The 27,122-nt window shown below is 46.9% G+C and overlaps 1 protein-coding gene and 1 long non-coding RNA gene across 2 annotated transcripts; both read right to left on the bottom strand.

Annotated features, from left to right (window-relative positions):
• Positions 1-5,122: 5,122 nt before the first annotated feature.
• LOC311110970 (catechol O-methyltransferase domain-containing protein 1-like) lies at positions 5,123-9,819 on the bottom strand. The gene is made up of 7 exons (XM_084153627.1): positions 9,707-9,819; positions 7,800-7,921; positions 6,842-6,947; positions 6,517-6,635; positions 5,940-5,994; positions 5,720-5,853; positions 5,123-5,417 (listed from the first exon to the last, which is right to left on the bottom strand). The coding sequence occupies exons 1-7, from the start codon at positions 9,759-9,761 to the stop codon at positions 5,265-5,267; spliced, it is 744 nt and encodes a 247-aa protein (XP_084009753.1). The 5' UTR covers positions 9,762-9,819; the 3' UTR covers positions 5,123-5,264.
• Positions 9,820-11,881: 2,062 nt separating this feature from the next.
• LOC311110680 lies at positions 11,882-26,798 on the bottom strand. Its single transcript, XR_014610717.1, has 2 exons — positions 26,762-26,798; positions 11,882-12,144 (listed from the first exon to the last, which is right to left on the bottom strand). It is a non-coding gene; the product is annotated as an uncharacterized lncRNA (long non-coding RNA).
• Between the last annotated feature and the right edge of the window lie 324 nt (positions 26,799-27,122).

Genomic DNA, 27,122 nt, shown 5'->3' with positions numbered 1-27,122 from the left:
TTCTTTGGCACAGGCTCTTCCTTACACTCACTTGTTGTGCTGGGAATTCCGTCTGGAATTTTACTTCCTACTGTTGTGTCATCCTGTGTCGTTTTTACACCAGAATCATCTGGTGACTTCACCTGCTCCACTGCCGCTTTGGTTGAACTGCTCTTCAGCTCTGCAGTGATATCAGGGGATTCCATGCCCTTCTCTGTGGTCTCAGGGAGATCCTCTTCTTGTGTTCTCACATCGCACTCTGCCTCTTGTGTTGTCACAGCACTCTCTGCCTCTTGAGGTTGGTCTGACTCTCTGTGCTCCTTCTGATCACGTTTCTGCTCCAGTGTTGGGGCACTCTGCTCTGTCATATCTACCTTTTTTCTCTCTTTGATGGGACTTTCTTTTGGGCTATCCTGCTGTTGCTCTGTTGAGGCAGTCTCCTCTTTCAGATCTATTTCTTTTTTTCTCTCCTCTGACAACTTTTTGGATTCTTTGGAGATGTCCTCCATGGGGACCTGTGGTTCACCCTTTATTGAACTTCCTGTTTTGGGTTCTGTTGAGCTGTCACCGTTCATGGGAACCTCTGGTTTGGACTCGTCATGTTTTGGGGCGTCATCTTTTTCTAATGTCTCCTTTTTCTTGGTGTCTAGCTCCTCGGTTGTGTCCAGTTTTTCCTTCTCTCCCTTAAGGGTGGCCTCAGCTGATTTGACTTCACTTGGTGTTTTTTCACCTCTGTCAATGTCCTCTGTCTTTTTTACTTCATCTGGCTCATCCCCCTTTTCCTCCTCTCTTTCGTCATCTCCTTCCTCTCCATCTTCTCCCTCGCTAGGGTTAACTCCATCTCCATTCATCGCTACCTCTGCTGATGTTTCCATCTGCTGTCTCTTAGACTCTTCCTCCTGTTCACCCTTTTCCTCTGGGGCGTCCACTTCAAGATCCACTTTACTTCCATCTTTCTCTTTCTCTTCATCCTCCTCTTCCCCACTCCTCCTATCAGCTTTATCACGCTCTTCTCCCTGCTTCTGTCTCAGCTCCTCTCCCTGTCCCCCGACCGTCTCCTCGGAGCCTGTCTCCTCGGAGCCTGTCTCCTCGATCTCTGACATCTCCACCTCTCTGGTGGTCTCAGTTATGATCTCCTCTACAAACTTGTACTGGGGCACAGATCTGCGTGTGGGACCTCCCTTCCGGGCCAGGCAAGGCAGGGTGTAGACGGGGGGCTGGTTGTAGATGCAGGGCATGGAGATGTGGGTGTCAGAGATGGTGTACAGACGGGACTCCTCACCCTCCAGGAGTTTCCTATAGGGAGACAGAAAGACCTGTTATTACCGTCATGACTATAATATGGATATGTCCCAATGTGTTAGCCTCGTAAATACCAGACTTATTACCGCTGTGCACATCCATGTGAGCTTGCCAGATCAGGCGGCTTGCGACGCTACCAATGTGTGTGGATGTGTCTGAATATCCATATTATGATTAAAGTGTCATTCTGTGTTGTGATATGGTCTGTGGTCATTTGAGGTTAAATATGAAATCAAACTATTTCAATAAAATGTCCACTGTTTAATTTGATTGGTCTTTCTTCATTGTTCACTATTTACTGTGTTTTGTAGTAATCCCTCACTTCACTATGACACTTTTGCACAGTTTTGCTCTAACCCAGCACTAAGTTTAATCAGATGTGTTAGTGCTGGGCTAGAATAAAATGCACACCCCTTGGTTATCCTCAGAAAAAGATCCAGGAACACACTATAAAATATATGGTATTTTCCTCAGTCAATGGTATTATATATGGGAGAGATGGAGTTGATGTCTCTTACCTGTAAGAGAGAATCTCCACATCTAAAGCCATTTTGACATTCAGCAGGTCCTGGTACTCTCTCAGGTAGCCAGACATGTCTAGTTTAGCATTGGTCAGCTCATTCTCCAGCTGCCTGATAGTGTCCTGGACAGAACAGCACACAAATAGAGTCAATAATAGTGTCCACCAGCCACTTTGGTTGGTATGACAACAGGGAGAAATTTAGGGGGGGGGGGGGATAATGTTCTACCCCTTTAGGCCTATATGAGGAAATTATATTCCAATAATGGTATAGTTCACATGGGGCCTATTTTTGTGGCCGACACCCACAACATAGGCCTGAATACAAATATGAATCATAAAAATGCGTATGTTTATTTACAATGATTAGAGGTACAAAATAAACCACAGCCTACCTGGTAATGAATCATTTCCGCATAGTGACGCTCTTCCAACTCGTGTAGTTGTTTTTCCAGGGCCTCTCTCGTTCCATTCCCGCAGTCCAGTTCAATATTTTTTCCCTGCAGGCACCTTCTATTCTCCTGGATCTCCTGCTGGGTCGCCTTCAGCGCCTCTCTGTTGCTCTCTGCCGCTTTGGTTAACTTTGCGAACTGGACACGGAAGCCCTCCTCCGCCTGCTGAATGTCGGAGGCAGCGTGACCTTCTAACTGTGCACGGATGTCCCGGAGAGCCGCAGTGATTTCGGGTTTGCCAAAGTCGTGCGCCTTGACCGTTACCTGAGCCTCTTGGATCTTGGCCACCATCTCCGATACCTCGTCCTCATGGTTCTTCTTCAGGAAGTGGATCTCGTCCACTAGAGACTGCGCTTTCTTGTCCAACTCAAGTTTGGCGAGGTATGCATCGTTGGCGTCCTTTTTCAGCACAAGGATGCCGTTCTCTGCATCCGAGCGGTCACGCGCCTCCTGCTCGTACTTGTCTCTCAAGGTGAGGAAATCTTCCTCCAGGTTCTGATGCTCTATCTCGATCTGACGCTTCTGAAGGGTGATGTCATTAACTCGTTTCCTCAGATCCATAAGCTCCGGCTCGTGCTCCTGGGCCAGAGACGCAGGGGACTGTGCCTTCTGTTTGATTTCCTCGATTTCCCTCTCGAGCAATTCATTTTGATGCTCCAAATGACGCACCTTCTCTATGAATCCGGCGAAACGGTCGTTCAGCCCATGGAGCAGTTCTTTCTCATTCATTTTCGTCAACACCCCGGTAAATTGGTTTGAGAAATCAAAAAAGCTCTCCGGAACGGATCCGAATTCGTTCTTCAGCGTTGTCGCATATCCTCTGTTCATAGATGCGGTAGTCGACTCAAAGCCAACGGTCCTGGACGCAGAAGGGGATCCAGTCAGTTTGGGTTGATAGCGGGAATACTCAGCTTGAGCTCCCCTATGCGGAGAACCCGAAGGATACTCCATTCTGTGGCTCATATTGTCTCAGTAGACTCAGCCGTGTTGGTGTGCAGGCTAAGCAGCACGGCTCATACCTTTTATACCCCCTCAGTCTGCTCGGGCTGCAGAATAGAACTGTCCATAGTGCTGAAAATGTATAGAATCAGCTGTTGGCTTGACTGTCTGCCAACGCGCACGTCTTAACCTGTCCTCCCTGTCTCTCTCTCTATCTTTCTCTCTCTCTCCCTCATCGTTTTGTCGCAGACAGCAGTTACGCATAGTCACTTTGAAACTTCGGCAGTCAACAATGTCACCTCAAAATTATAAGTCATATGTTTTCAATAAATTGTCCGGTGTTCAGACTATTGTTTTATCCAAGGGGCTTTCCTTGTTTTGATGATTTTCTTGATATTATCGAAAGGGGCTGCAAAATCTGGTTTGGCTGAATGTGCTTGCCTTGTAATAGAACTGTATATTACTGTATACAAGAGACTGTAATGCAAGTGTATAATAGTAATTAAGAATGACCCTAAGCCTAGACATAACTGCTCCCATTTCTCAGTCAAGCAGCACTTTTAAAGGGCATTCCAGCCACTTTTCAACCTCACAGTCATCATCTCCAGCACCAAACCTGTGAAAATGAGCTTGAAAAGGGGTGGAGTTGCCCTGTAATCTTGCACCTTTTTACTAATGTCTACATGAGGAAAATGCATGGGTCTGCTTGGCTGAAAAGCCAGAAAACAAGCAAATGGCCTGGATGTGTTCCAGTGTTACAGCCTTCATTCACACCCCACTACAAGCAGTATACGGTAGGTTGCTCACAGAAATCAATGATGTATTTGAATGAATCATATGAATATGATATCAGAATATGATATTTACACTCTTGATCAGACATGAAAACCTCTATGGAGAGAGTATTAAATAGAAAACAAAGCAATGTTTCAGCAAACATATTTTTTATTGTAAAATTGTGTATCATCACAAAAATAAGCACTAAATTAACTCCATGTCACTTGATAGATGTATGTTAGAATAGGATACTCAGTGATTCACATATTTTAACACATTTCATAGGCAACATGTTTATAATTTCGGGGCATTGTAATATTTAACTTGTAGCCCCTAACTGCCATAACCCCCTATACCAAAAAGGTGTAGATAAAGTGCTTTTAGACCAGGTGAAAGTCACTCAGTATATGCACTGACTGTACAAAACATTAGGAACACCTTCCTAATATTGAGTTGCACTCAATTCGTCGGGGTATCGACTATACAAGGTGTCGAAAGCGTTCCACAGGGATGCTGGCCCATGTTGACTCCAATGTTTCCCACAGTTGTGTCAAGATGGCTGGATGTCCTTTGGGTGGTGGACCATTCTTGATACACAAGGGAAACTGTTGAGCGTGAAAAACCCATCAGCGTTGCATATGTGTTATATCATAGTTTTGATGTCTTCACTATCATTGTACAATGTAGAAAATAGTAAAAATAAAGAAAAACCCTTGAATGAGTAGGTGTGTCCAAACTTTTGATTGATACTATATATGTCAACTCACCCCTTGTGTCTCACTTCATGTTTTGCAGCAAAAGTCTTCCAAAGACCTTCCACCTCCCCACCAGCATGTAACCTGAACACTCGTCATCGGATCCCTCTTCTCCAAGCTGGGGGGGTTTCGATAGGGCAACCTGTCATCAGCATCTGGCTCTGACGAGCATTCCTCTGAGACGAGGCCTACACCAAACTATTCAATAAAATTCCATATGGTATTCTGCGTCTGTTGTCATTCAGTTAAGCCTGTACTCAATTTAAATCTAATAACAATTATTTTTGTCCCACCCTGAATCAAATAAAATCTCTGGGGGTAAAAGGTAGTGATTTAGCTCTTACTGAGATAGAGGCTGACATGCTTTCGAATTTCAAGTAAAAAGTGAATCTCACTCATACAGTAAATACAATTTATTTATTCCAGCCCTTCATGTTTACCACATCTCCAATAAATCTCCAATAAATCACAATGGGTTTGGAGTAAGCATGGGTTAAGCATGAGTCATCATGGGTTAGCATGAGTTAGCATGGGTTGTCGTTAACGTTTGATGGCCAGGGTGAGTCCATCGCCCACAGTGAGCATGCTCAGATCGATCCTCTGGTCTGTGTGGAGTTTCTTGTTGAGCTTGTCCAGAGCCTGGGAGATCAGGTCATCAGGAGCAGGGTTCACCACTTTACCACTCCACAGTACCTGGGGGGAGAAGGTGGGGGGGGGGGGGGGGGGGGGTTCAGATAGACAGGTCAAGGAAGGGTAATCAGATAGACAGATTAGAGGAGTGAGGTGAAGGGGGAGACAGGTGAGGAGAGAGGCTCAGACTGAGGTGATAGGTTGCCATCTTTCTCTGTGTTTTCTATTTAAGCCTATCTTTTCATGCATCTTTACCTCAGTTAGCTCAGTAGATCAAATCGATTGCATGCTGGCATTATTCAAATCATATTCAAAATCACAATTCCTCGCTTGTAGGAATTAAAGTTTGGGCATAGGCTACTCACATTATCGATGGCAATGATGCCCCCTTGTCTCACAAGCTCAAGAGACTTCTCGTAATATCTGTCATAGTTCCGTTTATCCGCATCGATGAACACAAAGTCATAGGTGCCAGCTTCCCCAGCAGCTATCAACTCATCTAGGACAAAAGAAAGATCACATTGAAAATGATTGACCCATTTCACAATGGAATCGTGTTTGGGTTCTTTAAAGTCAGTCACCTACCCAGTGTTTTTATACACATTTGAAGACGGACATTAATTTTATCCTCGACTCCGGCCTAGAAAAGAGAAAGGATGACAAGGGTGGTTAGTTGCATGTCTTTCATTGTCTAGGCATCTTTACTGTTATGTCCATTGAGATGTTTCTTTAAATTACATTTTGATTTGATTTCGAGTTTAGATGGTTTGAAGCAGACGATACCAAGCATTTTCTGTCACAATGGTTGACCTGTGTTGTGTACAGTAGTATTTCTACTGTTGGGGTTTGGAGGGGGGTATTAAGTTCATTGTAGGGATTCTCTGCTGCTTGGCTTTGCACCTTTAGTAGACATTTTATTCTGAGCAGACGGCCTCACTACTCCACCCACAGCACTTTGTGAAGTCTGACTGACAGATGTTAGATACTGAATATGCTGTATGGAAGCTTTTGGGAAGACAATCAATGTTTCTGAATTCCAAGGGGTTGAATGGGTTGAGATGTTGTATTGGGGTTGAATACTGGATGAACAGATCTAATTCCTGTCTAGAGGAATGCTGGAGGAAGTAAACTAGCTGAATGGCAAGCGGAATGTTGATCTGACCTCTTTAAAGAAAGGTTTAGCGATGTCCACGTATTCGTTGTCTATTTCACACGCTACCACTTGACCGTTCTCTGGTACAACCAAGGCCATGTTCAGGGTGTTGTACCCCGTGTACATCCCTGGAGAGAGGAAAATATGAACATTAGTCTCTTCTCACAGACGCTGAGGGCCATGAGTGTAGCAGGCACGTCTACACTGATATTATAATGAGGGCAGTTCATTCAGAATTAGTGAATGTTGAAAAGATTGGCACAATGAAATATCTTCCAATTAATATAGTAACATTAAATGTTTTCAGGATTAAGCTTGTTTTATCATTACATACCAATTTCAATGGTTTTGCTGGCATTGATCAGTTTGGCCAGATTTGCCATCAGTTGTGCTTGTTCACTAGCAACCAGCATGATGCTCCATGGGTCCTCAAGGGTTTTCTGCAACATTAACAATCTTTTTTTTTTTACATAATCTAATCAAACTATGTCCATACACCATATTGCTGACTGCAGCTTCTCATCACAGTGTATGTATGCTACTGTGCTGACCTCTAGTGGTTATAGTAGCCTATTTAACTCTCAAGATTCTGTAGTAAACCAGTATCTCTCTGTATCTATCTGGTTTGTATGTACAGTACATTCCTGCTTTTCATCCCATAAACACCCTGGTTCTCCCCAGTCTTACCAGTCCAACCCTAACCCTGGCTCTAACCCAGTCCAGTCTTACCAGTCCAACCCTAGCCCTAGTTTCATGTCCTCATCCCGGTTCAACCCTAACCCTAGCCTCAACCACAACCACAACCACAACCCTAACCCTGGCTCTAACCCAGTCCATCCTTACCAGTCTGAGTTTGGTCATGACAGGATGTTCTCTCAATGAGTTGTTCACGACATACTGCAACACTGGGTCGTTCTTCCCTCCACTGTGGCTCTATGTCCATACACCATATTGCTGACTGCAGCTTCTCATCACAGTGTATGTATGCTACTGTGCTGACCTCTAGTGGTTATAGTAGCCTATTTAACTCTCAAGATTCTGTAGTAAACCAGTATCTCTCTGTATCTATCTGGTTTGTATGTACAGTACATTCCTGCTTTTCATCCCATAAACACCCTGGTTCTCCCCAGTCTTACCAGTCCAACCCTAACCCTGGCTCTAACCCAGTCCAGTCTTACCAGTCCAACCCTAGCCCTAGTTTCATGTCCTCATCCCGGTTCAACCCTAACCCTAGCCTCAACCACAACCACAACCACAACCCTAACCCTGGCTCTAACCCAGTCCATCCTTACCAGTCTGAGTTTGGTCATGACAGGATGTTCTCTCAATGAGTTGTTCACGACATACTGCAACACTGGGTCGTTCTTCCCTCCACTGTGGCTCTTACCTGGCAGGGCAGATCCTAATCCTGTGCCTGACCAACAAAACTTCAGTTACAAATATAGTTTAGCATGGTAACCCATCTAAAGGTCATTTTGATTGTTTCCCCCAAAGCCATGTTCGGAACCACGGCAAATATTGATTACAGCGGGTTCGTGATTTAGCAAGTTAACCTTTGTCTAGAATTCTTTACTGTTAACATCAGGATAAGAAATTGCAGTGTTTAAGGATGTTAAAAAGGAACATTTTCTCTGAGTCTGTGCCCTTGCTTGGCCTGTAATGAAAAAATTACTTGTCAAAAACAGCTGATTTTGCCAGTTCAGCCAATGAGATGTGCATGCACTTGGATATTCAAATTATCTACCAACTCAGAGTTGATGCAGGCTTGCCTTTGCAGCTTGTAAACCAAGTTGTGTAGAGGCTCTGCTTTGACATGCGTTCTTGTTGGCTAGCCGTCTATCTAAGTTAGCTGCTATTGCTAGCATGCTGGCTAACTGCTTCTTAACAGCCAACTCTTACAAACCACATCATTTGAAAAAGTGACTGGTGAGATAGTTGTTGTACTCCTGGGGCCTCATTTATAAAATTCACACTAAATATCTGCATGCTCATTTCTGAAAAGACTGCGCACATACAAAAATATTGAAATGTATAAACTTGGTGCATGTTTCCCGTTACAAATCAGACCCGTCCTGAAACTGTGTGCGCATTAACAAGCATTAAAACTCTGCATGAAAATGCCCACGACCGTCTGTTCCACCGTTAATAAACTGCGCTCTGGATCTGCGCTCTGGATCGGATGGATTAGAGCAAAATACTTGAAATAGCTTGTCTATTTACTACTGTGAAGTGGGTGCAATTAAACAAGAGATGGGGCAAATGGTATCCGTGTTGTAGGACTATATGCTAGCTACCTGGTGAGTATGAAACCATCACAGAAAAGGTGAGGAATTTATTATGCAATGATCATGGAAATGAAATAAATAATAGCCTAGGAAATAGATGCCTATTTCTAATTATTTTAAAATGCAACGATAAACGAAATAGATTTTCTCTCTTCTCACTAACAGAAAATGATTGCATCTTCTTATTAACCTGTTTAATGTTATGAACAAGCGTGTCCAGTATATCCCCCATTTGCACAAAATACTAACCTACTCGCCTGTGCATAAGTGTGGTCTAAAGTTTGCTGGAAGGTGAGCATATTTTCAAGTCAAGTTCAGTTTTTATAAATCCCAATTTTTGTGTGAAAACTGGTGCACGCATATTTTGGGGTATGTATGCACAGTTTTAAGTGAGGCCCTGAGCCTTAGTCTCCCCTAGTCTCCAGTTTTAAGTGAGGCCCTGAGCCTAAGTCTCCCCTAGTCTCCTTCTCTCTGACGAAAAATTGATGAGAAAATAAAGCTTCTGGTCATTTGCATAATATGGTCTTTAACAAATCACAGAAAGGCCTGTCTCGGCCAAACAATGTGAGGTCACATCACAAGAAAATCGCTAAAACATTTTTTGAAACAGTCTGTTTCAAAAACAAGTTTGAGATAGGGTTTTACTGAGTGGTTTTATGAGTCAACAACATTATTGGGCACGTTAATTTGAGCTTTTAAAATTAGATTTTCATTGGACAGTTACTTTAAAATATGATTACAACATGACAAGCTATTCTACTACCAACAGATCAAATATTATTGCATCTCATATGCACATTGCGTATGTTAGATAATTTGTGACAGCTATAAAACAAAAGTTTACAGTACTTCTAAACAATCAATTATAGTATCAGTTTGGTATGAACCACATCATTCTACAACAAGATATTTACCTGTTAGTGCAAGAACAAGCCATACGCAGAAATACATCTTGATATCTGGAGCCATTTTGGAAGTGTCTATTCAGCTATATAGAGAGAACACCAAAGAGAGTGTATTGAGTGAATGTGGGTCTACTATTTATACAGTGGATGGGAAAGTCCACTGGCCTCCTTGTGTGTTTTGAACTACCATGTTAGAGTGAGGGACAATATATCGACCACTCTGTATGCCCATGTTTCACAAGAACACTTTCCTCACAATGTGTTTTCCAGACATTAACCCATGATCCCCATGATGTAACAGTGGAGTTTTCAAGGTGTCAGCCATGGGAACCTGTGTTTGAAACTCACTGTATGCAGTACAGAGGGTCAAATAATAAACACAAATACTAGACCTGCCATGCATTGCCCCCCGGTTGCATAAAATTGGGGTTGAGTATGAGCAACACTGTTCAATCAAACTGATGTTAAAAAGTTAATTAAAGGGTAAATTCACCCTAAGATAAAAGTTTCTCAGATTATTTAATATCTAAAATCAGCCTTAGTTGAGCTGAATCTATATTACACAATACATATTTTCTGTATACAGTGGGGGAAAAAAGTATTTAGTCAGCCACAAATTGTGCAAGTTTTCCCACTTAAAAAAGATGAGAGAGGCCTGTAATTTTCATCATAGTTACACGTCAACTATGACAGACAAATTGAGGAAAAAAAATCCAGAAAATCACATTGTCGGATTTTTTATGAATTTATTTGCAAATTATGGTGGAAAATAAGTATTTGGTCACCTACAAACAAGCAAGATTTTTGAGTCTCACAGACCTGTAACTTCTTCTTTAAGAGGCTCCTCTGTCCTCCACTCGTTACCTGTATTAATGGCACCTGTTTGGACTTGTTATCAGTATAAAAGACACCTGTCCACAACCTCAAACAGTCACACTCCAAACTCCACTATGGCCAAGACCAAAGAGCTGTCAAAGGACACCAGAAACAAAATTGTAGACCTGCACCAGGCTGGGAAGACTGAATCTGCAATAGGTAAGCAGCTTGGTTTGAAGAAATCAACTGTGGGAGCAATTATTAGGAAATGGAAGACATACAAGACCACTGATAATCTCCCTCGATCTTGGGCTCCACGCAAGATCTCACCCCGTGGGGTCAAAATGATCACAAGAACAGTGAGCAAAAATCACAGAACCACACGGGGGGACCTAGTCAATGACCTGCAGAGAGCTGGGACCAAAGTAACAAAGCCTACCATCAGTAACACACTACGCCGCCAGGGACTCAAATCCTGCAGTGCCAGACGTGTCCCCCTGCTTAAGCCAGTACATGTCCAGGTCTGAAGTTTGCTAGAGTGCATTTGGATGATCCAGAAGAGGATTGGGAGAATGTCATATGGTCAGATGAAACCAAAATAGAACTTTTTGGTAAAAACTCAACTCGTCGTGTTTGGAGGACAAGAATGCTGAGTTGCATCCAAAGAACACCATACCTACTGTGAAGCATGGGGGTGGAAACATCATGCTTTGGGGCTGTGTTTCTGCAAAGGGACCAGGACGACTGATCCGTGTAAAGGAAAGAATGAATGGGGCCATGTATCTTGAGATTTTGAGTGAACCTCCTTCCATCAGCAAGGGCATTGAAGATGAAACGTGGCTGGGTCTTTCAGCATGACAATGATCCCAAACACACCGCCCGGGCAACGAAGGAGTGGCTTCGTAAGAAGCATTTCAAGGTCCTGGAGTGGCCTAGCCAGTCTCCAGATCTCAACCCCATAGAAAATCTTTGGAGGGAGTTGAAAGTCCGTGTTGCCCAGCGACAGCCCCAAAACATCACTGCTCTAGAGGAGATCTGCATGGAGGAATGGGCCAAAATACCAGCAACAGTGTGTGAAAACCTTGTGAAGACTTACAGAAAACGTTTGACCTGTGTCATTGCCAACAAATAGCATATAACAAAGTATTGAGAAACTTTTGTTATTGACCAAATACTTATTTTCCACCATCATTTGCAAATAAATTCATTAAAAATCCTACAATGTGATTTTCTGGAAATTCTTTTCTAATTTTGTCTGTCATAGTTGACATGTACCTATGATGAAAATTACAGGCCTCTCTCATCTTTTTAAGTAGGAGAACTTGCACAATTGGTGGCTGACTAAATACTTTTTTCCCCCACTGTATCTCATTTAGTTTTTAGGCCTCAATCCTAAGTGAATGGGAAAGATTGGCACCATCACATTATAGCTAACGTTACAGCATACTGTACTTTGTTTTCTATTTGGCCGGGTTAAGTGACACCAGACCAATGCAGTATAGTTTTGGTAGGCAAGTTAGTCACACAGTTTTGCTGCTGCCTGCCTGTGTGTTTCCCTTTAACTGGCTCACAACCTGCTGTGTCGTGAAGCAACAACACTAGTTCTAGTGGGGTTTTGCTGCTTCTTTTGTCTTCCTCAGTCTTCCTCCGTCTCCCACTGCCTTGGTCTGCCATCCTCGGTCTTCCTCCGTCTTCATCTGTCTTCCTCTGTCATTCTCTACTTTCCTCTGTTTTCCTATCTCACTAGTCAGCATAGCAGGTTTTAATGTTACCTCATCAGCATAGCAGGTATTTATATGGTAGTGCTTATAATGTTACCTCGTCAGGATAGCGTCACGTCTCTCTTCCTCTTTGCCATTAGCAAGCGGGCAGAATGTCATTCACCTATTAACTTCAGCCAATGAGCATGGCACACTAAGGCATTTCCACCATGCTTGCTGATTAACCTATGGGTTCACTCGTGCAATAATCCCTTCCCTTTCTGTCAACCAATGGGCATAAATCTAGGAGAGTATTTACAGTGCCAGTCAACAGTTTGGACACACCTACTCATTCCGGGGTTTTTCTTTATTGTATCTCATGAGGACTGCCATAGGAAAGGAAGACTCGTAGTTACCTCTGCTGCAGAGGATATGTTCATTAGAGTTAACTGCACCTCAGATTGCAGCCCAAATAAATGCTTCACAGAGTTCAAGTAACAGACCCATCTCAACATCAACTGTTCAGAGGAGACTGCGTGAATCAGGCCTTCATGGGCGAATTGCTGCAAAGAAACCACTACTAAAGGACACCAATAAGAAGAAGAAGATACTTGCTTGGGCCAAGAAACACGAGCAATGGACATTAGACCGGTGGAAATCTGTCCTTTGGTCTGATGAGTCCAAATTTGAGATCTTTGGTTCCAACCGCCGTGTCTTTGTGAGACGCAGAGTAGGTGAATGGATGATTTCTGCATGTGTGGATCCCACCGGGAAGTATGGAGGAGGAGGTGTGATGGTGTGGGAGTGCTTTGCTTGTGACACTGTCAGTGATTAATTTAGAATTCAAGACACACTTAACCAGTATGGCTACCACAGCATTCTGCAGCGATACGCCATCCCATCTGTTTTGCGCTTAGTGGGACTATAATTTGTTTTTCAACAGGACAATGACCCAAAACACACCTCCAGGCTGTGTAAGGGCTATTTGATCAAGAGGAGAGTGATGGAGTGCTGCATCAGATGACCTGGCCTCCACAATCACCCAACCTAAACCCAATTGAGATGGTTCCTCTCTCTTCCTCTGCCATCCTCTGTCTTCCTCTGTCTTCTTCTGTCTTCCTCTGTCTTCCTCTGTTTTCCTCTGTCTTCCTCTGTCTTTTCTGTCTTCCTCTGTCTTCCTCTGCCTTCCTCTGTCTTCCTCTGTCTTCCTCTGTCTTCCTCTGCCTTCCTCTGCCTTCCTCTGTCTATCTTTGTCTTCCTCTGCCTTCCTCTGCCTTCCTATGCCTTCCTCTTCATTCCTCTGTTTTCCTCTGCCTTCCTCTGCCTTCCTCTGCCTTCCTCTGCCTTCCTCTGCCTTCCTCATTCTTCCTCTGTCTTCCTCTGTCTTCCTATGCCTTCTTCTGCCTTCCTCTGTCTTCCTCTGCCTTCCTCTGTCTTCCTCTGTCTTCCTCTGCCTTCCTCTTCCTTTCCTCTGTCTTCCTCTGTCTTCCTCTGTCTTATTTTGTCTTAATCTGTCTTCCTCCGTCTTCCTCTGTCTTCCACTGTCTTTCTTGGTCTTCCTCGTTCTTCCTCTGTCATCCTCGGTCTTCTTCGTTCTTCCTCTGTCTTCCTCTGCCTTCCTCTGTCTTCCTCTGTCTTCCTCTGTCTTCCTCTGTCTTCCTCTGCCTTCTTTTGTCTTAATCTGTCTTCCTCCGTCTTCCTCTGTCTTCCACTGTCTTCCTCTGTCTTCCTCCGTCTTCATCTGTCTTCCTCTGTCTTCCTCCGTCTTCCTCTGCCTTCCACTGCCTTCTTCTGCCTTCCACTGTCTTCATCTGTCTTCATTTGTCTTCCTCTGCCTTCCTCTGCCTTCCTCTGCCTTCCTCTGCCTTCCCCTGTCTTCCTCTGTCTTCCTCCGTCTTTATCTGTCTTCCTCGGTCATACTCTACTTTCCTCTGTTTTCCTCTGTCTTCCTCTGTCTTCCTCGGTCTTCCTCTGTCTTCCTATGCCTTCTTCTGCCTTCCTCTGTCTTCCTCTGCCTTCCACTGCCTTCCTCTGCCTTCCACTGTCTTCATCTGTCTTCCTCTGTCTTCATCTGCCTTCCTCTGCCTTCCTCTGTCTTCCTCTGTCTTCCTCTGTCTTACTCCATCTTCATCTGTCTTCCTCGGTCATACTCTACTTTCCTCTGTTTTCCTCTGTCTTCCTCTGTCTTCCTCGGTCATACTCTACTTTCCTCTGTTTTCCTCTGTCTTCCTCTGTCTTCCGCTGTCTTCCTCGGTCTTCCTCTGCCTTCCTCTCTCTTCCTCTGCCATCCTCTGTCTTCCTCTGTCTTCTTCTGTCTTCCTCTGTCTTCCTCTGTTGTCCTCTGTCTTCCTCTGTCTTTTCTGTCTTCCTCTGTCTTCCTCTGCCTTCCTCTGTCTTCCTCTGTCTTCCTCTGTCTTCCTCTGCCTTCCTCTGCCTTCCTCTGTCTATCTTTGTCTTCCTCTGCCTTCCTCTGCCTTCCTCTGCCTTCCTATGCCTTCCTCTTCATTCCTCTGTTTTCCTCTGCCTTCCTCTGCCTTCCTCTGCCTTCCTCTGCCTTCCTCTGCCTTCCTCTGCCTTCCTCATTCTTCCTCTGTCTTCCTCTGTCTTCCTATGCCTTCTTCTGCCTTCCTCTGTCTTCCTCTGCCTTCCTCTGTCTTCCTCTGTCTTCCTCTGTCTTCCTCTGTCTTCCTCTTTCTTCATCTGTCTTCCTCGGTCATCCTCTACTTTCCTCTGTTTTCCTCTGTCTTCCTCTGTCTTCTTTTGTCTTAATCTGTCTTCCTCCGTCTTCCTCTGTCTTCCACCGTCTTCCTCTGCCTTTCTCTGCCTTCATCTGCCTTCCTATGTCTTCCTCTGTCTTCCTCTGCCTTCCTATGTCTTCCTCTGTCTTCCTCTGTCTTCCTCTGTCTTCCTCTGTCTTCCTCCGTCTTCCTTTGTCTTCTTCTGTCTTCCTCTGTCTTCCTCTGTTTTCCTCTGCCTTCCTCTGTCTTCCTCTGACTTCCTCTGCCTTCCTCTGCCTTCATCTGTATTCTTCTGCCTTCCTCTGTCTTCCTCTGTCTTCTTTTGTCTTCCTCTGTTTTCCTCTGTCTTCCTCGGTCTTCCTCTGTCTTCCACTGTCTTCCTCAGTCTTCCTCTGCCTTCCTCTGCCTTCCTCTGTCTTCCTCTGCCTTCCTCTGCCTTCCTCTGCCTTCCCCTGTCTTCCTCTGCCTTCCTCTATCTTCCTCTGCCTTCCTCTGTCTTCCTCTATCTTCCTCTGTCTTCTTCTGTCTTCTCTGTCTTCCTCTGTCTTCCTCTGCCTTCCTCTGTCTTCCTCTGTCTTCCTCTGTCTTCATCTGCCTTCCTCTCCCTTCCTCTGTCTTTCTCTCTCTTCCTCTGTCTTCCTCTGTCTTCCTCTACTTTCCTCTGTTTTCCTCGTTCTTCCTCGGTCTTCCTCGATCATCCTCGGTCTTCCTCGTTCTTCCTCTGTCTTCCTCTGCCTTCCTCTGTCTTCCTCTGTCTTCCTCTGTCTTCCTCTGTCTTCTTTTGTCTTAATCTGTCTTCCTCCGTCTTCCTCTACTTTCCTCTGTTTTCCTCTGTCTTCCTCTGCCTTCCACTGCCTTCCACTGCCTTCCTCTGCCTTCCACTGTCTTCATCTGTCTTCCTCTTCCTTCCTCTGCCTTCCTCATTATTCCTCGGTCTTCCTCTGTCTTCCACTGTCTTCCTCAGTCTTCCTCTGCCTTCCTCTGCCTTCCTCTGTCTTCCTCTGCCTTCCTCTGCCTTCCTCTGCCTTCCCCTGTCTTCCTCTGCCTTCCTCTATCTTCCTCTGCCTTCCTCTGTCTTCCTCTATCTTCCTCTGTCTTCTTCTGTCTTCTCTGTCTTCCTCTGTCTTCCTCTGCCTTCCTCTGTCTTCCTCTGTCTTCCTCTGTCTTCATCTGCCTTCCTCTCCCTTCCTCTGTCTTTCTCTCTCTTCCTCTGTCTTCCTCTGTCTTCCTCTACTTTCCTCTGTTTTCCTCGTTCTTCCTCGGTCTTCCTCGATCATCCTCGGTCTTCCTCGTTCTTCCTCTGTCTTCCTCTGCCTTCCTCTGTCTTCCTCTGTCTTCCTCTGTCTTCCTCTGTCTTCTTTTGTCTTAATCTGTCTTCCTCCGCCTTCCTCTACTTTCCTCTGTCTTCCTCTGTCTTCCTCTGTCTTCTTTTGTCTTCATCTGTCTTCCTCGGTCATCCTCTACTTTCCTCTGTTTTCCTCTGTCTTCCTCGTTCTTCCTCGGTCTTCATCGTTCTTCCTCTGTCTTCCTCTGCCTTCCTCTGTCTTCATCTGTCTTCCTCTGTCTTCCTCTGTCTTCTTTTGTCTTAATCTGTTTTCCTCCGTCTTCCTCTGTCTTCCACTGTCTTCCACTGTCTTCCTCTGCCTTCCCCCACATTCTTCTGCCTTCCTCTGTCTTCCTTTGCCTTCCTCTGTCTTCCTCTGCCTCCCTCTGTCTTCCTCTGTCTTCCTCTGTCTTCCTCGGTCTTCCTCGTTCTTCCTCTGTCATCCTCGGTCTTCCTCGTTCTTCCTCTGTCTTCCTCTGCCTTCCTCTGTCTTCCTCTGTCTTCCTCTCTCTTCATCTGTCTTCCTCTGTCTTCCTCTGCCTTCCTCTGCCTTCCTCTGCCTTCCTCTGCCTTCCCCTGTCTTCCTCTGTCTTCCTCCGTCTTCATCTGTCTTCCTCGGTCATACTCTACTTTCCTCTGTTTTCCTCTGTCTTCCTCTATCTTCCTCGGTCTTCCTCTGCCTTCCTCTGCCTTCCTCTGCCTTCCTCGTTCTTCCTCTGTCTTCCTCTGCCTTCCTCTGTCTTCCTCTGCCTTCCTCTGTCTTCCTCTGTCTTCCTCTGTCTTCCTCTGTCTTCCTCTGCCTTCCTCTGCCTTCCTCTGTCTTCCTCTGACTTCCTCTGCCTTCTTTTGTCTTCCTCTGTTTTCCTCTGTCTCCCTCTGTCTTCCTCTGTCTTCCACTGTCGTCCTCATTCTTCCTCTGCCTTCCTCTTCCTTTCCTCTGTCTTCCTCTGTCTTCCTCTGTCTTATTTTGTCTTAATCTGTCTTCCTCCGTCTTCCTCTGTCTTCCACTGTCTTCCTCTGTCTTCCTCTGTCTTCTTCTGTCTTCCTCTGTCTTCTTCTGTCTTCCTCTGTCTTCCTCTGCCTTCCTCTGTCTTCCTATGCCTACCTCTGTCTTCCAATGCCTTCCTCTGTCTTCCTCTGTCTTCTTTTGTCTTAATCTGTCTTCCTCCGTCTTCCTCTGTCTTCCACTGTCTTCCTCTGCCTTCATCTGCCTTCCTCTGTCTTACTCTGCCTTCCTCTGTTTTCCTCTGTCTTCCTCTGTCTTCCTCTGCCTTCCACTGCCTTCCTCTACCTTCCACTGTCTTCCTCTGTCTTCCTCTGTCTTCCTCTGCCTTCCTCTGCCTTCCTCTGTCTTGCTCCGTCTTCATCTGTCTTCCTCAGTCATACTCTACTTTCCTCTGTTTTCCTCTGTCTTCCTCTGTCTTCCTCGGTCTTCCTCTGCCTTCCTCGTTCTTCCTCTGTCTTCCTCTGCCTTCCTATGTCTTCCTCTGTCTTCCTCTGTCTTCCTCTGCCTTCCTCTTTCTTCCTCTCTCTTCCTCTACCATCCTCTGTCTTCCTCTGTCTTCTTCTGTCTTCCTCTGTCTTCCTCTGTTTTTCTCTGCCTTCCTCTACCTTCATCTGCCTTCCTCTGACTTCCTCTGCCTTCCTCAGCCTTCCTCTGTATTATTCTGCCTTCCTCCGTCTTCCTCTGTCTTCCACTGTCTTCCTCTGTTTTCCTCTGTCTTCCTCGGTCTTCCTCTGTCTTCCACTGTCTTCCTCAGTCTTCCTCTGCCTTCCTCTTCCTTTCTCTGTCTTCCTCTGCCTTTCTCTGCCTTCCTCTGTCTTCCTCTGCCTTCCTCTTTCTTCTTCTGTCTTATTTTGTCTTCATCTGTCTTCCACCGTCTTCCTCTGTCTTCCACTGTCTTCTTCTGCCTTCCTCTGCCTTCCTCTTACTCCATCTGCCTTCCTCGTTCTTCCTCTGCCTTCGTCTGCCTTCCTCTGTCTTCCTCTGTCTTCCTCTGTCTTCGTCTGCCTTCCTCTGTCTTTGTCTGTCTTCTTCTGTCTTCGTCTGTCTTCCTCTGTCTTCCTCTGCCTTCCTCTGCCTTCCTCTGTCTTCCTCTGTCTTCCACTGTCTTCCTCTGTCTTCCTCGGTCTTCGTATGTCTTCTTTTCTCTTCCTCGTTCTTCCTCTTTCTTTCCCTTTCTTCCTCAGTCTTCCTCTGTCTTCCTCTGTCTTCTTTTGCCTTCGTCGGTCGTCCTCCGTCTTCCTCTGTCTTCCTCTTTCTTCCACTGTCTTCCTCGGTCATACTCTACTTTCCTCTGTTTTCCTCTGTCTTCCTCTGTCTTCCTCTGTCTTCCTCTGTCTTCCTCTGCCTTCCTCTGCCTTCCTCGTTCTTCCTCTGCCTTCCTCTGCCTTCCTCTGTCTTCTTCTAACTTCCTCTGTCTTCCTCTGTCTTCCTCTGTCTTCCTCTGTCTTCCTCTGCCTTCCTCTGCCTTCCTCTCTCTTCCTCTGCCATCTCTGTCTTCCTCTGTCTTCTTCTGTCTTCCTCTGTTTTCCTCTACCTTCCTCTGCCTTCCTCTGTCTTCCTCTGACTTCCCCTGCCTTCCTCAGCCTTCCTCTATATTATTCTGCCTTCCTCCGTCTTCCTCTGTCTTCTTTTGTCTTCCTCTGTTTTCCTCTGTCTTCCTCGGTCTTCCTCTGTCTTCCACTGTCATCCTCAGTCTTCCTCTGCCTTCCTCTTCCTTTCTCTGTCTTCCTCTGCCTTCCTCTGCCTTCCTCTGTCTTCCTCTGCCTTCGTCTTTATTCTTCTGTCTTCTTTTGTCTTCATCTGTCTTCCACCGTCTTCCAATGTCTTCCACTGTCTTCTTCTGCCTTCCTCTGCCTTCCTCTTACTCCATCTGCCTTCCTCGTTCTTCCTCTGTCTTCCTCTGCCTTCCTCTGCCTTCGTCTGCCTTCCTCTGTCTTCCTCTCTCTTCCTCTGTCTTCGTCTGCCTTTCTCTGTCTTAGTCTGTCTTCTTCTGTCTTCGTCTGTCTTCCTCTGTCTTCCTCTGCCTTCCTCTGCCTTCCTCTGTCTTCTTCTGTCTTCCACTGTCTTCCTCTGTCTTCCTCGGTCTTCGTATGTCTTCTTTTATCTTCCTCGTTCTTCCTCTTTCTTTCCCTGTCTTCCTCAGTCTTCCTCTGTCTTCCTCTGTCTTCTTTTGCCTTCGTTGGTCATCCTCCGTCTTCCTCTGTCTTCCTCTGTCTTCCACTGTCTTCCTCTGTCTTCCTCTGCCTTCCACTGTCTTCCTCTGTCTTCCTCTTCCTTCCTCTGTCTTCCTCTGTCTTCATCTGTCTTCCTCTATCATCCTCTACTTTCCTGTGTTTTCCTCTGTCTTCCTCCGTCTTCCTCTGCCTTCCACTGCCTTCCTCTACCTTCCACTGCCTTCCTCTGTCTTCCTCTGTCTTCCTCTGTCTTCCTCTGTCTTCCTCCGTCTTCATCTGTCTTCCTCGGTCATACTCTACTTTCCTCTGTTTTCCTCTGTCTTCCTCTGCCTTCCTCTGCCTTCCTCGTTCTTCCTCTGTCTTCCTCTGCCTTCCTCTGTCTTCCTCTGCCTTCCTCTGTCTTCCTCTGTCTTCCTCTGTCTTCCTCTGCCTTCCTCTGCCTTCCTCTTCCATCCTCTGTCTTCCTCTGTCTTCTTCTGTCTTCCTCTGTTTTCCTCTGCCTTCCTCTGCCTTCCTCTGTCTTCCTCTGACTTCCTCTGCCTTCCTCAGCCTTCCTCTGTATTCTTCTGCCTTCCTCTGTCTTCCTCTGTCTTCTTTTGTCTTCCTCTGTTTTCCTCTGTCTTCCTCGGTCTTCCTCTGTCTTCCACTGTCTTCCTCTGTCTTCCTCTGTCTTCCTCTGTCTTCCTCCGTCTTCATCTGTCTTCCTCGGTCATACTCTACTTTCCTCTGTTTTCCTCTGTCTTCCTCTGCCTTCCTCTGCCTTCCTCGTTCTTCCTCTGTCTTCCTCTGCCTTCCTCTGTCTTCCTCTGCCTTCCTCTGTCTTCCTCTGTCTTCCTCTGTCTTCCTCTGCCTTCCTCTGCCTTCATCTCTCTTCCTCTGCCATCCTCTGTCTTCCTCTGTCTTCTTCTGTCTTCCTCTGTCTTCCTCTGTTTTCCTCTGCCTTCCTCTGTCTTCCTCTGACTTCCTCTGCCTTCCTCAGCCTTCCTCTGTATTCTTCTGCCTTCCTCTGTCTTCCTCTGTCTTCTTTTGTCTTCCTCTGTTTTCCTCTGTCTTCCTCGGTCTTCCTCTGTCTTCCACTGTCATCCTCAGTCTTCCTCTGCCTTCCTCTTCCTTTCTCTGTCTTCCTCTGCCTTCCTCTGCCTTCCTCTGTCTTCCTCTGCCTTCGTCTTTCTTCTTCTGTCTTATTTTGTCTTCATCTGTCTTCCACCGTCTTCCTCTGTCTTCCACTGTCTTCTTCTGCCTTCCTCTGCCTTCCTCTTACTCCATCTGCCTTCCTCGTTCTTCCTCTGCCTTCGTCTGCCTTCCTCTGTCTTCCTCTGTCTTCCTCTGTCTTCGTCTGCCTTCCTCTGTCTTTGTCTGTCTTCTTCTGTCTTCGTCTGTCTTCCTCTGCCTTCCTCTGCCTTCCTCTGTCTTCCTCTGTCTTCCTCTGTCTTCCTCTGTCTTCTTTTGCCTTCGTCGGTCGTCCTCCGTCTTCCTCTGTCTTCCTCTTTCTTCCACTGTCTTCCTCGGTCATACTCTACTTTCCTCTGTTTTCCTCTGTCTTCCTCTGTCTTCCTCTGTCTTCCTCTGCCTTCCTCTGCCTTCCTCTGCCTTCCTCTGCCTTCCTCGTTCTTCCTCTGCCTTCCTCTGCCTTCCTCTGTCTTCTTCTAACTTCCTCTGTCTTCCTCTGTCTTCCTCTGTCTTCCTCTGCCTTCCTCTCTCTTCCTCTGCCATCCTCTGTCTTCCTCTGTCTTCTTCTGTCTTCCTCTGTTTTCCTCTACCTTCCTCTGCCTTCCTCTGTCTTCCTCTGACTTCCCCTGCCTTCCTCTATATTATTCTGCCTTTCTCCGTCTTCCTCTTTTTTCTTTTGTCTTCCTCTGTTTTCCTCTGTCTTCCTCGGTCTTCCTCTGTCTTCCACTGTCATCCTCAGTCTTCCTCTGCCTTCCTCTTCCTTTCTCTGTCTTCCTCTGCCTTCCTCTGCCTTCCTCTGTCTTCCTCTGCCTTCGTCTTTCTTCTTCTGTCTTCTTTTGTCTTCATCTGTCTTCCACCGTCTTCCTATGTCTTCCACTGTCTTCTTCTGCCTTCCTCTGCCTTCCTCTTACTCCATCTGCCTTCCTCGTTCTTCCTCTGTCTTCCTCTGCCTTCCTCTGCCTTCGTCTGCCTTCCTCTGTCTTCCTCTCTCTTCCTCTGTCTTCGTCTGCCTTTCTCTGTCTTAGTCTGTCTTCTTCTGTCTTCGTCTGTCTTCCTCTGTCTTCCTCTGCCTTCCTCTGCCTTCCTCTGTCTTCTTCTGTATTCCACTGTCTTCCTCTGTCTTCCTCGGTCTTCGTATGTCTTCTTTTATCTTCCTCGTTCTTCCTCTTTCTTTCCCTGTCTTCCTCAGTCTTCCTCTGTCTTCCTCTGTCTTCTTTTGCCTTCATTGGTCATCCTCCGTCTTCCTCTGTCTTCCTCTGTCTTCCACTGTCTTCCTCAGTCTTCCTCTGCCTTCCACTGTCTTCCTCTGTCTTCCTCTGCCTTCCTCTGTCTTCCTCTGTCTTCATCTGTCTTCCTCTATCATCCTCTACTTTCCTCTGTTTTCCTCTGTCTTCCTCCGTCTTCCTCTGTCTTCCACTGCCTTCCTCTACCTTCCACTGCCTTCCTCTGTCTTCCTCTGTCTTCCTCTGTCTTCCTCTGTCTTCCTCCGTCTTCATCTGTCTTCCTCGGTCATACTCTACTTTCCTCTGTTTTCCTCTGTCTTCCTCTGCCTTCCTCTGCCTTCCTCGTTCTTCCTCTGTCTTCCTCTGCCCTCCTCTGTCTTCCTCTGCCTTCCTCTGTCTTCCTCTGTCTTCCTCTGTCTTCCTCTGCCTTCCTCTGCCTTCCTCTTCCATCCTCTGTCTTCCTCTGTCTTCTTCTGTCTTCCTCTGTTTTCCTCTGCCTTCCTCTGCCTTCCTCTGTCTTCCTCTGACTTCCTCTGCCTTCCTCAGCCTTCCTCTGTATTCTTCTGCCTTCCTCTGTCTTTCTCTGTCTTCTTTTGTCTTCCTCTGTTTTCCTCTGTCTTCCTCGGTCTTCCTCTGTCTTCCACTGTCTTCCTCTGTCTTCCTCTGTCTTCCTCTGTCTTCCTCCGTCTTCATCTGTCTTCCTCGGTCATACTCTACTTTCCTCTGTTTTCCTCTGTCTTCCTCTGCCTTCCTCTGCCTTCCTCTGCCTTCCTCGTTCTTCCTCTGTCTTCCTCTGCCTTCCTCTGTCTTCCTCTGCCTTCCTCTGTCTTCCTCTGTCTTCCTCTGTCTTCCTCTGCCTTCCTCTGCCTTCATCTCTCTTCCTCTGCCATCCTCTGTCTTCCTCTGTCTTCTTCTGTCTTCCTCTGTCTTCCTCTGTTTTCCTCTGCCTTCCTCTGCCTTCCTCTGTCTTCCTCTGACTTCCTCTGCCTTCCTCAGCCTTCCTCTGTATTCTTCTGCCTTCCTCTGTCTTCCTCTGTCTTCTTTTGTCTTCCTCTGTTTTCCTCTGTCTTCCTCGGTCTTCCTCTGTCTTCCACTGTCATCCTCAGTCTTCCTCTGCCTTCCTCTTCCTTTCTCTGTCTTCCTCTGCCTTCCTCTGCCTTCCTCTGTCTTCCTCTGCCTTCGTCTTTCTTCTTCTGTCTTCTTTTGTCTTCATCTGTCTTCCACCGTCTTCCTATGTCTTCCACTGTCTTCTTCTGCCTTCCTCTGCCTTCCTCTTACTCCATCTGCCTTCCTCGTTCTTCCTCTGTCTTCCTCTGCCTTCCTCTGCCTTCGTCTGCCTTCCTCTGTCTTCCTCTCTCTTCCTCTGTCTTCGTCTGCCTTTCTCTGTCTTAGTCTGTCTTCTTCTGTCTTCGTCTGTCTTCCTCTGTCTTCCTCTGCCTTCCTCTGCCTTCCTCTGTCTTCTTCTGTCTTCCACTGTCTTCCTCTGTCTTCCTCGGTCTTCGTATGTCTTCTTTTATCTTCCTCGTTCTTCCTCTTTCTTTCCCTGTCTTCCTCAGTCTTCCTCTGTCTTCCTCTGTCTTCTTTTGCCTTCGTTGGTCATCCTCCGTCTTCCTCTGTCTTCCACTGTCTTCCTCAGTCTTCCTCTGCCTTCCACTGTCTTCCTCTGTCTTCCTCTGCCTTCCTCTGTCTTCCTCTGTCTTCATCTGTCTTCCTCTATCATCCTCTACTTTCCTCTGTTTTCCTCTGTCTTCCTCCGTCTTCCTCTGCCTTCCACTGCCTTCCTCTACCTTCCATGCCTTCCTCTGTCTTCCTCTGTCTTCCTCTGTCTTCCTCTGTCTTCCTCCGTCTTCATCTGTCTTCCTCGGTCATACTCTACTTTCCTCTGTTTTCCTCTGTCTTCCTCTGCCTTCCTCTGCCTTCCTCGTTCTTCCTCTGTCTTCCTCTGCCTTCCTCTGTCTTCCTCTGCCTTCCTCTGTCTTTCTCTGTCTTCCTCTGTCTTCCTCTGCCTTCCTCTGCCTTCCTCTTCCATCCTCTGTCTTCCTCTGTCTTCTTCTGTCTTCCTCTGTTTTCCTCTGCCTTCCTCTGCCTTCCTCTGTCTTCCTCTGACTTCCTCTGCCTTCCTCAGCCTTCCTCTGTATTCTTCTGCCTTCCTCTGTCTTCCTCTGTCTTCTTTTGTCTTCCTCTGTTTTCCTCTGTCTTCCTCGGTCTTCCTCTGTCTTCCACTGTCTTCCTCTGTCTTCCTCTGTCTTCCTCCGTCTTCATCTGTCTTCCTCGGTCATACTCTACTTTCCTCTGTTTTCCTCTGTCTTCCTCTGCCTTCCTCTGCCTTCCTCGTTCTTCCTCTGTCTTCCTCTGCCTTCCTCTGTCTTCCTCTGCCTTCCTCTGTCTTCCTCTGTCTTCCTCTGTCTTCCTCTGCCTTCCTCTGCCTTCATCTCTCTTCCTCTGCCATCCTCTGTCTTCCTCTGTCTTCTTCTGTCTTCCTCTGTCTTCCTCTGTTTTCCTCTGCCTTCCTCTGCCTTCCTCTGTCTTCCTCTGACTTCCTCTGCCTTCCTCAGCCTTCCTCTGTATTCTTCTGCCTTCCTCTGTCTTCCTCTGTCTTCTTTTGTCTTCCTCTGTTTTCCTCTGTCTTCCTCGGTCTTCCTCTGTTTTCCACTGTCTTCCTCAGTCTTCCTCTGCCTTCCTCTTCCTTTCTCTGTCTTCCTCTGCCTTCCTCTGCCTTCCTCTGTCTTCCTCTGCCTTCCTCTTTCTTCTTCTGTCTTCTTTTGTCTTCATCTGTCTTCCACCGTCTTCCTCTGTCTTCCACTGTCTTCTTCTGCCTTCCTCTGCCTTCCTCTTACTCCATCTGCCTTCCTCGTTCTTCCTCTGCCTTCCTCTGCCTTCCTCTGCCTTCGTCTGCCTTCCTCTGTCTTCTTCTCTCTTCCTCTGTCTTTGTCTGCCTTCCTCTGTCTTAGTCTGTCTTCTTCTGTCTTCGTCTGTCTTCGTCTGTCTTCCTCTGCCTTCCTCTGCCTTCCTCTGTCTTCCTCTGTCTTCCACTGTCTTCCTCTGTCTTCCTCGGTCTTCCTATGCCTTCTTTTATCTTCCTCGTTCTTCCTCTGTCTTTCCCTGTCTTCCTCAGTCTTCCTCTGTCTTCCTCTGTCTTCTTTTGTCTTCGTCGGTCTTCCTCCGTATTCCTCTGTCTTCCTCTGTCTTCCACTGTCTTCCTCCGTCTTCATCTGTCTTCCTCTGTCATCCTCTACTTTCCTCTGTTTTCCTCTGTCTTCCTCCGTCTTCCACTGCCTTCCACTGCCTTCCTCTGCCTTCCACTGTCTTCCTCTGTCTTCCTCTGTCTTCGTCTGCCTCCCTCTGCCTTCCTCTGTCTTCCTCTGTCTTCCTCTGTCTTCCTCCGTCTTCATCTGTCTTCCTCGGTCATACTCTACTTTCCTCTGTTTTCCTCTGTCTTCCTCTGTCTTCCTCGGTCTTCCTCGGTCTTCCTCTGCCTTCCTCTGCCTTCCTCATTCTTCCTCTGTCTTCCTCTGCCTTCCTCTGTCTTCCTCTGCCTTCTTCTGTCTTCCTCTGTCTTCCTCTGTCTTCCTCTGCCTTCCTCTGCCTTCCTCTGTCTTCTTTTGCCTTCGTCGGTCTTCCTCCGTCTTCCTCTGTCTTCCTCTGTCTTCCACTGTCTTCCTCAGTCTTCCTCTGCCTTCCACTGTCTTCCTCTGTCTTCCTCTGCCTTCCTCTGCCTTCCTCTGTCTTCCTCTGCCTTCCTTTGTCTTCCTCCGTCTTCCTCTGTATTCCACTGCCATCCTCTGCCTTCCTCTGCCTTCGTCTGCCTTCCTCTGTCTTCCTCTGCCTTCCTCTGTCTTTGTCTACCTTCCTCTGTCTTCCTCTGTCTTCCTCTGTCTTCCTCCGTCTTCATCTGTCTTCCTCTGTCATCCTCTACTTTCCTCTGTTTTCCTCTGTCTTCTTCTGTCTTCCTCTGCCTTCCAATGCCTTCCTCTGCCTTCCTCTTACTCCATCTGCCTTCCTCGTTCTTCCTCTGTCTTCCTCTGCCTTCCTCTGCCTTCGTCTGCCTTCCTCTGTCTTCCTCTGTCTTCGTCTGCCTTCCTCTGTCTTAGTCTGTCTTCTTCTGTCTTCCTCTGTCTTCCTCCTTCCTCTGTCTTCCTCTGTCTTCCACTGTCTTCCTCTGTCTTCCTCGGTCTTCCTATGTCTTCTTTTATCTTCCTCGTTCTTCCTCTGTCTGTCCCTGTCTTCCTCAGTCCTCCTCTGTCTTCCTCTGTCTTCCACTGTCTTCCTCAGTCTTCCTCTGCCTTCCACTGTCTTCCTCTGTCTTCCTCTGACTTCTTCTGCATTCCTCTGTCTTCCTCTGCCTTCCTTTGTCTTCCTCTGTCTTTTTTTGTCTTTCTCTGTCTTCCTCCGTCTTCCTCTGTCTTCCACTGTCTTCCTCTGCCTTCCTCTTCCTTCCTCTGCCTTCCTCATTCTTCCTCTGTCTTCCTCTGCCTTCCTCTGCCTTCGTCTGCCTTCCTCTGTCTTCCTCTGCCTTTCTCTGTCTTCCTCTGTCTTCCTCTGTCTTCCTCTGTCTTCCTCTGTCTTCCTCTGTATTCCTCCATCTTCATCTGTCTTCCTCGGTCATCCTCTACTTTCCTCTGTTTTTCTCTGTCTTCCTCTTTCTTCCTCGGTCTTCCTCGTTCTTCCTCTGTCTTCCTCTGTCTTCCTCTGCCTTCCTCTATCTTCCTCTGTCTTCCTCTGCCTTCTTCTGCCTTCCTCTCTCTTCCTCTGGCTTCCTCTGCCTTCCTCTCTCTTCCTCTGCCTTCCGCTGTCTTCCTCTGCCTTCCTCTGTCTTCCTCTGCCTTCCTCTGTCTTCCTCTGTCTTCTTCTGTCTTCCTCTGTCTTCTTCTGTCTTCCTCTGTCTTCCTCTGTCTTCCTCTGTCTTCCTCTGCCTTCCTCTGTCTTCCTCCGTCTTCCTCTGTCTTCCTCTGCCTTCCTCTGTCTTCCTCCGAGATCTCTGAGTGTTGACTGGTATAGGAAAGGGAAGGGATGCCTTGGAGTGAGCGTGCAGCACTTCTCAGCTCAGCTCGTCTCAGGTCTTCCCAGTGATGTCTTGTTGTTTCCCACACTCTCTTATCTGTATCCCCCGTTGCTCAGACCCTCCGCTTATGTGACGCTAATTGTTCCTGCTACTTGTGCCAGGTACCGACTGTTCCCTGGCACATTCTACAGACAGGACTGGGTTCCCTCAGCTGCTCTTTGTGTCTGTTTAAGGAACGTGGAGATGCGTGTTGCCATCTGCAGCAGGCTTCT

Source organism: Coregonus lavaretus (assembly GCF_964263955.1).
Source record: "Coregonus lavaretus genome assembly, chromosome: 36".
NCBI classification, from domain to species: Eukaryota; Metazoa; Chordata; class Actinopteri; order Salmoniformes; family Salmonidae; genus Coregonus; species Coregonus lavaretus.
Note: the sequence above shows the minus strand (reverse complement) of the source record. Positions and strands in the feature narration are given on the sequence as shown.